The 8,314-nt window shown below is 36.3% G+C and overlaps 2 protein-coding genes across 2 annotated transcripts; one reads left to right on the forward strand and one right to left on the reverse strand.

Moving 5' to 3' along the window:
* Positions 1-969: 969 nt before the first annotated feature.
* LOC18019630 (protein GrpE) lies at positions 970-3,239 on the reverse strand. Its single transcript, XM_006400251.2, has 3 exons — positions 2,928-3,239; positions 1,868-2,362; positions 970-1,386 (listed from the first exon to the last, which is right to left on the reverse strand). Exons 1-3 carry the CDS (start codon positions 3,177-3,179, stop codon positions 1,165-1,167), a joined length of 969 nt encoding a protein of 322 aa, XP_006400314.1. The 5' UTR covers positions 3,180-3,239; the 3' UTR covers positions 970-1,164.
* A 2,770-nt stretch (positions 3,240-6,009) lies between these two features.
* Positions 6,010-7,604, forward strand: LOC18019631 (probable lysophospholipase BODYGUARD 5). The gene is made up of 4 exons (XM_006400253.1): positions 6,010-6,484; positions 6,561-6,907; positions 6,993-7,189; positions 7,274-7,604. The coding sequence occupies exons 1-4, from the start codon at positions 6,010-6,012 to the stop codon at positions 7,602-7,604; spliced, it is 1,350 nt and encodes a 449-aa protein (XP_006400316.1).
* Positions 7,605-8,314: the final 710 nt, after the last annotated feature.

Below are 8,314 nucleotides of genomic sequence, written 5' to 3' on the forward strand. Positions count from 1 at the left end.
CCAATATTGTCTCGGTTCGTTTCTGGTTAACACGTTTCTTTAAAAGGAAAACGGAATTCCCAACCGGGACAGAACTGAAAACCACTTTGGCTAATTTTCTGAACATTGTAATTTCACGTATACATACTATGTAGTATGTACACAACACATGCATTGTCCCAAAAAAAAATATATATATATATATATAGATGGACCGGCATATATGACACAAAGGACACACCACGTATTCCAAAAATTAGGTGATAGTACAAATATATTGGATGTAAATTTATTTCACTATGCAACACAACTTACTCAACATATCCAATTCAAGATACCCAGCACATAGCATTTGGATAGACAGAAAGAACAATACTGGATCATTTTTTTTAAACCCTCTCCTTGACTTATAAGGGGGAGCCGAATTAAGGGCTATTTCGCCTTTCCACCTAAAACTTCATATATGGACTATGACTTGCCTCAAAAGTAAGAACCGGTCTTCACATCTCGCATACTGCATGTTAGCTGACCCCAAAAAAAGAAAAAAGAATCGTGGTATTATTGCTCACAATTTCTGATAGATTCAATTCAATAGGGTTTTTGCCAAAATGGTTTTAAAATCCGGAAGATTACTCATTTTTTGCCTATGAATTATGTGAGTTGAAGACATTCCCTAAGTTTTATGCACTTATGTTCCTTATTGATTTACAAGTACAATAAATGTAATTTTGTGATCAATAACAGATAAATAAAAAACTGCGTCTGTCAGAAAAACAAACAATAATAGATTGAAGTCCCAAAATAACCTAAGTAAAGAATCAAAATAACAAACCTTGAAAACACAATAAGTTCACCCGTGGTACGAAAACTACTGTAAACTGACCCATAGTATTCAAATTATAATGATTTGTATTGAATCTGATCAACATACCCTTTGTATCCACTGATATCAACATTTTGTCTGCATACTTCTAACTTTGCAGCTGAATAAAGAACAAAATCCATCATATTCCGGTATCAAATACTCAAAAATTAAGTATTAATCGAAAAATCTCGTTCTATTTTCTCTAAACTCTGTAGAAATTATATAATTTAAAATGACAATAACAATAATTAATCGTAACCGGACCCTTCTCTCTCTCTCTGTCACACACACAAAACTGCTGTCCTGATTGTCTTTCTAGTTCAAGATGAAGACGCTTCTGCTTCTTCTTCATCTGTGCTACCTTCTGCAGTACCTTCTTCTCCTTCAGCTTCACGAGGCTTCTCTGGTCCAGGTCCAGCTGATACTTTCACCATTGAAGGACGTAAAAGCCTTTCGCCTAGCAAGAAACCTTTCCTGTATTCTTCAAGTACAATACCCTCTTCGTATTCGGCAGAATCCTCTCTCATTATTGCCTCATGAAGCTTTTTACACATCAAAGAGAAAAGCAAAAGGATAAAAAGAGATGTCAGCTGTTAGGAGTTTGGAAAGACCACCAACCAAAGGCATTAGGTAAAGTTAACTACCAACTCACTGAAACCCATCACCCGGTAAAGTCTCTAAAACTTTACAGACTACAGAGATGTATGCTTCGTAGTAGGCACATGAGCCCTTATGTTTCTCAAACTTTGTGGTATAACCAAAAGGCATTACAAGCCTCATAGATTCATTGACCATTTGCATCACAAAATATATCATTCAGGCAATGTTTTCTATCCATCTAGCCATATCTACGTTCTGATCAGATTATTCCAGCAGCACTATACCAAGGAGCTAATCCTAATCCCAAACACTTTTGATTTTAAGATTCACCTCCCTGGTTTAAGATTAACACCAGCAGCAAGCAGAGCAACAAAATTACATTTCTCGATCTCTTGAAAGAAGAAAGATATATTAGTAACTTACCATTGGATCAAACTGCCTGCCGACTGTCTCCACAGTGACAACACCAAGCGAGCCCAGAATTTCTACAAACTGTTTGTATATGCTCTGGTAGCTGTTGGTGACTTTCTCTTCTCCCTCAGTCTCCACCTTAATCTGGGATTTAGCTCTCTCGAAATTATCCAAAACAGCCAAAAGGTTCTCCACAACCTGTCCTTGAGCATTTGAAACAAGGTTTAGCCTTTCCCTCTCCGTCCTCTTCCTGAAGTTGTCGAAATCTGCACTGATCCTAATCAGCCGATCCCTCTCCACCGACATTTCGTTAGTTAAAGAAGCGACTTTCTCCTCAAGCTGAAATTTTTCATCTTCAATGGACTTTAATGATGCTTCTATCTCAGCAATCTTCTCCTCGTTGTTCTCTGCTAAAGCTTCTTTATATGAATTCAGCAATGCTATGGTAACCGCTGCTTCTTCTTCCTCGGCATTTTCACCCTCAACACCAACAGCACCATCCGTCTCCTGCTCCATGATTTCAGAAGGAAAACAAAATTAGAAGAAAAGCAATCCAGTTTACACAGACATCTCATATCAATCACTCATAAGGTGAGACAGGACAGAATCTCAACACACACAATAACAACACAATCTATTGACCTAAACAATCACATTAACACCAAAAGCAGCTTGATGAAATCCTCTGTGACCCCAATAAAGCAACCACATAACCAATTTGATTCCGATAGTACACCATCGTCCCAAATTACGCCATGCCACAAGAATCTGAATCAAATTGACATTCAACATTTTACGCCTGAATACGATTCATAGTCATTGCTCTTATTAACGTGAACGTTCCCTCAGTGTGTAATATAATCAACAAAGCTTAAATTTTTAAGCAAGGAAGCAAATCCTAAATTAGTAAATTTGCGTTTCCCATGTTCTGAAATTCAACAAATATACGCACCAAAAGATTCAAACTTAGTAGATAACTACCCTAATTTCGAAACCCTAAAACCTAATCACCCAATTAACATTTGAAAAAATCTCCACAAACTAAACAGAAAGTGAGCCGAAATCGAAAAACCTGGACTTCGGGTTCGCTAGATTCCACCTCAGTCTCCGTCGTCTCGGCTTCTCCAGAAGCAAACGGTACGAGGTTTAGTAACCGGAGAGGATGGCCACCAGAGATAGACCGGAGAGAAGCTCGGCGAGAGAGTGAGACGCTGGTGTTCCTTCCTCCGGCGAAGGAGACGCAAAAGGGCTTAAAGGGTACAGAAGGTGCATGAAGAAGAGTAGGTGTGAGATGTAACGACGGCGTTTTTAGTAGACCGGCCATTGGAGAGTTCGGAGAAAAGGAGAGAGAGAGAATGGCGGAGAGGGATAAGGAAGAGAGAGAGAGAGGCCAAACAGTTCTTCTTTCTTTTGTTTGGTTTCTCTAACCGTTGGATGTAATTTTCCTATGTTGATCGGACGGTCCTTGTTTAACTGAAGTATGTAGGAGTTTCTTGACTTTTTTAGAGACAGAAACTTCTAGAAGTTTGTACTTAAATCTCTCTCTAAATAGAGAGAAAAAAAAATCTCTCTCTAAAATTATAAAACAGAATAACCATTTTCACAATGTATAATGTTTTTTTTTTTTCTTGCCAACATTTGAACAATGTAACAAAGGTGACGCCCAATAGTTTTGCTCGAGTGGTAGAAGACTCATCAAAAAAAAAAAAAAAAAATTACAATCTCACAAATATAAAATGGTTCATGAACTAATACCAGTGATGAGTGAACACATATTTTGATGGATGAATCATACATATAACAAGACTTGCTCTCTCGTCTCTGGTGTCTATAGCCACTCTCTAGTTTTTAAGGCTTTAGGGAATTTTTAGAAGCAATCCTGTGTTACTATAACTAGTTCTACAATTTGGACTTGCTAAGAGATGTACACGAATATATATATATATATATATATACATATTTGTCTTAAGTGAAAGTTATAGGAGTATATCAGTTTACTGAATGATTTTAATCTAACTTCTGTATATATATAGGAGTAAGCCTGAGTACATAACAATTAGTAAATGTTTCTTTTCTAAGTTTACAACTTTACATCAACAAGTAAACGTCCAAGCCCAGAAAAAGTTACTCGACTTTTTTACTACTCCAAGAGACTTTAAACCTGAACTTGGTTCACTCTCTTTTTTTTTTGATCAAAACAAAACTTGGTTCTCACATGCATGGATTTTGGAGATGGTCGTTGACTTGTTGTAAAAGAAATCGAGGTTTTTCCTCCATCTTCAATCTAGCCATCTAATAATACGATTTAAGTCTTAACTATTCATATGATAGAAATCCGATATTGAGAAATTTTAATAGTATCCATCTTCTCTCTACATATATAGTATATACATATTGGTTTTAGAATCCAAATTAATGGAAGCTTAATTAACGGTACATACAACTAGGCCCCGAATGAAGTTAAGATCCCATGACTTCGTGAACTAAACAAAGATATGCCGATCAGAACAGGGTCTCGATCCGTGGAAATAGTCCTGGCTGGTCTCGCATGTGTAAATGGTAATTAACAATGGGTTATGGGTCTAACCATAAATCCTAGAGCTAATTGTACGTCAATTTTCTTTTGTTTGTAATATCAACCAACTATTTGGCTTTGAAATGCTGGTCATTCACTTTTGGCTAAATGCTGCTTTTTCATCCATATAATGGCTAAGACGCTTCAGGCAGAATTATTAAATAGCATCCTTTTTACAGTTTAGCGCGCTAGTATAAAACCACATACAGTACCAAAAAAAAAAAAAAAAAAAAGAACGAAAAAAAAAATACTTGAGCTACTAAGAAGTTTGATCTTCAAGTCTCCAAAGGACCAAATCAAAAAATTTGGGAAGACACAATTTGTGCCATGCACGCCAAAAATTTGATGATTTCTCTATAGTTTTATATCGCCAGTTGATTGTTTACAGCCATATGTTAAAATAAAGATGTTTTAGTACTAAAAACATTTCTGTTATAATAAATAGATAAACCATTAATTACACCTATTATAGCATTTTTCATGCACATTGACGACAACATGTCTTTATCCAATTACGTTAGACAATACTTTTGTTTTTTCATCTTAAAATTTTATATAAGTCTGATATTAAATGTATACACACGATTTACCCTTTCGACTTCTTATTTCTTTATAAATTTTGAAAACAACAACTTTCTTTTAACCAGAAAACATATACACTAAGACATCTAACAATGATTGTAAGTTTAACGAGTCTATTTTCTTTTTAAAACACTATTCATTTATACAGTACTTTCTATTGTATACTCGCAATTTACAAAGAAGATTATTTCTTGCTACATTGAAATTGGATAAAATATAATTCTCATTATTTTCAACATCAGATGACTTAGATTGAAAAAGGATAGTTAATTTTTTTTCTCTCTTTCAATTCAAATTTGTTATAAAAAATATCGCATTATGTTTTTTAATTTAGCACCATGAGCTTTCCACCTAACTAATAAGGGATTGAAACTTAAAGATATTTAATAGGATTTTTATTGATTAAATAATTTTGTTGTCTTCATGTGATTAACTAATTTTTTAGCAGTCTTCATGTGATCATCTCATACACTAATTTTGTTGCCATCTGAGAAGACTTATTAAAAAAAAAGACTTTTGAACCCAAGAAAACAAAATAAACAAAGACTAAAACTTTCATTGAAAATGATTAATTAGGTAGATCACCAACTTTCAGGCATTAATTTTTTTTTTTTTTTAAAGTTGGTCAAGGTTTTGTTACTTGAAATTTGAAAGAAATTTCGTGAAACTTACAAAATGAAAAATGTATACGGTTTAATTATCAATGTAATAAACACAATCTATTATCCATAATATATACTACAACGAGTAATTAATTAATTTTTAGGGAAAATTCCAAAAAAAATCACTAACTTAATTTTGATAAGCCAATAAATACTCCAATTATTTCAGTACCCAGAATAATACCCCAACAATTTTTTTGTGTCCAGTTTAAATCCTCAACTATAAACCGTGTGATGTGACAAAACCTGTCTCAAGATATGTTTCTTCCTCACTAGAGTCTAGAGTCTTTAGTTACTTCTTTCTCTCCCTCTCTCTCTCTCTAGAGGTCGCTATAATGATTGCTTCGAGTTTCCAAGAAAAATGTATTTCAGTAATCAACGGAGCTCCGACTTGGGCCGTTTTCTTCCTTTTTGACCTTCTCGACGATTTTCTCTGCATCGTTTTCAGATTCCTCGACCTGGTTATGGAAGAAAAATTACAGTCCTGTCACTGTAAAAGCCCTCAAGAGACAACAGATTTTCCGGGACACGAGTTTCTTTCAGACCATCAACACTTGTCGGAAACTCTTTACCGGAGGAGAAACGTTTTCAGACAAGCCGGTTTTCTCCGTTTTGCGAGAAAACTCCCGGAGATCACCAAGAAAATCGGTATCGTTACTTTCTTAAGAAAATTCCTCTTCCCTGACAAAACGAAGAAAGTCCCTCGTGAGTTTGCAAACCGGTGGTCTGATTGTGGTTGCAAGAATTGTGTTTCTTGGACCAACACCGATAAACTTAACGTGATCGTCAAGCAACCTTCAATAACTCAAGGTAAATTAGAAATTGCTTAAACAGTAAATTCAATCATTATGTTACGGTTAACACCTCAATTTTTTCATCTGATCAGATTTGTTGATGAGCAACAAACCGGTGGAGAACGTTATTTTCATACACGGATTCTTAGCATCTTCATCGTATTGGACCAACACAGTGTTCAAATATCTGCCCGAGACCACTGAGAATGCTAAATACAGATTCTTTGCGGTCGATCTTCTAGGATTCGGAGATAGCCCGAAACCGAGAGACAGTCGATATTCGTTAAAGGAACATGTCGAAATGATCGAGAAATCGGTTATTTTACCAAACAATTTGACTTCATTCCATGTTGTAGCACACTCCATGGGATGCATCATTGCAGTGGCCTTAGCTGCCAAATTCTCCGGCAGTGTCAAGTCCGTTGCTTTAGTAGCTCCGGTGAGTTTCCCGTTCATAAAAATCCGAATCCTCTTTATAAAGTTTGTTGTGAAATGTGTTTATTTTTGTTTCCTCTGGGATTTAGCCGTATTTCGCCGATTCGAAAGGAGGAGCAAGCTGTGATGCTCTTGATGTGATCGCCGAGAAGAAACTTTGGCCGCCGACTTCGTTTTTCTCGGCGATGATGGCTTGGTACGAACATATTGGCCGTGGCGTTTGCTTGGTTGTTTGTAGACACCACCGTACATGGGAGATGATCATCAAAATTGTAACTTGGAGAAGGTATATATAAATATAGGCAAAGACTATTGCTTGATTCCCACGGAAACCTGTTTTTGAACATTCTCTGTTTTCTTCGATGTTTAGGAAACTACCGACGGCGATAACAGAATTGACGAAGCACACACATCAATCCGCGTGGCACAGCATGCACAATGTGATATGCGGAGGGGCAAAATTCACGGATAAACACCTTGAAACTTTGATCAATTCCGGTGTTAAAATCAATGTGGTTCAAGGTGATAAAGATGATATTGTACCTATAGATTGTCTATGGAACATGAAAGCCAAGTTCCCGGAGGTTGAAGTCGAGGTTATCGCCGGAACGGATCATAGTACGGTCATAATGAGTAGAAGAGAGGTCTTTGTTGCAAACCTTGTAAGTTTGTGGGCTTCTTCTGGAAAGAAACAAAAATAGTGGGAAATGACTAAAACACTAAAACTATATTAGTGATTTTTTTTTTTTTTTTTTTGGAAGTCTTGGAAGGTCTACCACTCAATGGTTTATATTTATTTCGTTAGTCCATTATCTTTCTAAAAGAAAAGCTGCCAAAGCAGCTCTCTTCAACAACATGGAGGGATGGTTTCTTAGTGAGCCTTTAAAACCACAAACCATGTAAACACCAATATGGGCCAGGCCCAAATTTTCCAAAGGAGAATGATTTTCTTTCCGGGAAAACCAAAACCGGCCCATCCAAAATTTGGGCCATGCCCACACAAATGAAGCTTCGGGGACATTTAAAACTAAACTAATTTCCCCCAAAAAAATCGAATTGTTCCCAAATTTTCTGGGGAAAATTTTCGCTGGTCTCTGCAACCGAAACAGAAAACTGTGAACAATGCTTCCTCTTCCAGCCAAAATTTTTTGCTGCCTGTGCTTAGATGATAACATATGTGATGATGGTGAAGTCGATTGTTGATGCAGCAATTCCTCCTCCACTTCAAAGGTGCATAGTATCCTTTCTACGATCACGATTTAGAGCTCGAATCGAATCTCATTCGACAACAATATCGAAGACAAGCTAATGAGTGGGATAAGAAATCCTTTCTATGATGACGCAATGACATACTTTGGTACGAAGGTTTGTTCTCGGGGAGGAAAGAAAATCAGAGTTACAAGAGAACTAG

Source organism: Eutrema salsugineum, unplaced genomic scaffold (assembly GCF_000478725.1).
Source record: "Eutrema salsugineum unplaced genomic scaffold, Eutsalg1_0 scaffold_2, whole genome shotgun sequence".
Lineage (NCBI taxonomy): Eukaryota > Viridiplantae > Streptophyta > Magnoliopsida > Brassicales > Brassicaceae > Eutrema > Eutrema salsugineum.

Excerpts from the sequence above, each read along its gene's own strand:
- LOC18019630 (XM_006400251.2), bottom strand. The coding sequence starts at position 3,179 with ATGGCCGGTCTACTAAAAACGCCGTCGTTACATCTCACACCTACTCTT. Across the intron at positions 2,363-2,927 it reads CTAGCGAACCCGAAGTCCAG|GAGACGGATGGTGCTGTTGG; the intron begins GTTTTTCGATTT and ends ATCATGGAGCAG. Across the intron at positions 1,387-1,867 it reads GCAGGCAGTTTGATCCAATG|CTTCATGAGGCAATAATGAG; the intron begins GTAAGTTACTAA and ends ATGTGTAAAAAG.
- LOC18019631 (XM_006400253.1), top strand. The coding sequence starts at position 6,010 with ATGATTGCTTCGAGTTTCCAAGAAAAATGTATTTCAGTAATCAACGGA. Across the intron at positions 6,908-6,992 it reads CCGTTGCTTTAGTAGCTCCG|CCGTATTTCGCCGATTCGAA; the intron begins GTGAGTTTCCCG and ends TCTGGGATTTAG. Across the intron at positions 7,190-7,273 it reads AAAATTGTAACTTGGAGAAG|GAAACTACCGACGGCGATAA; the intron begins GTATATATAAAT and ends TTCGATGTTTAG.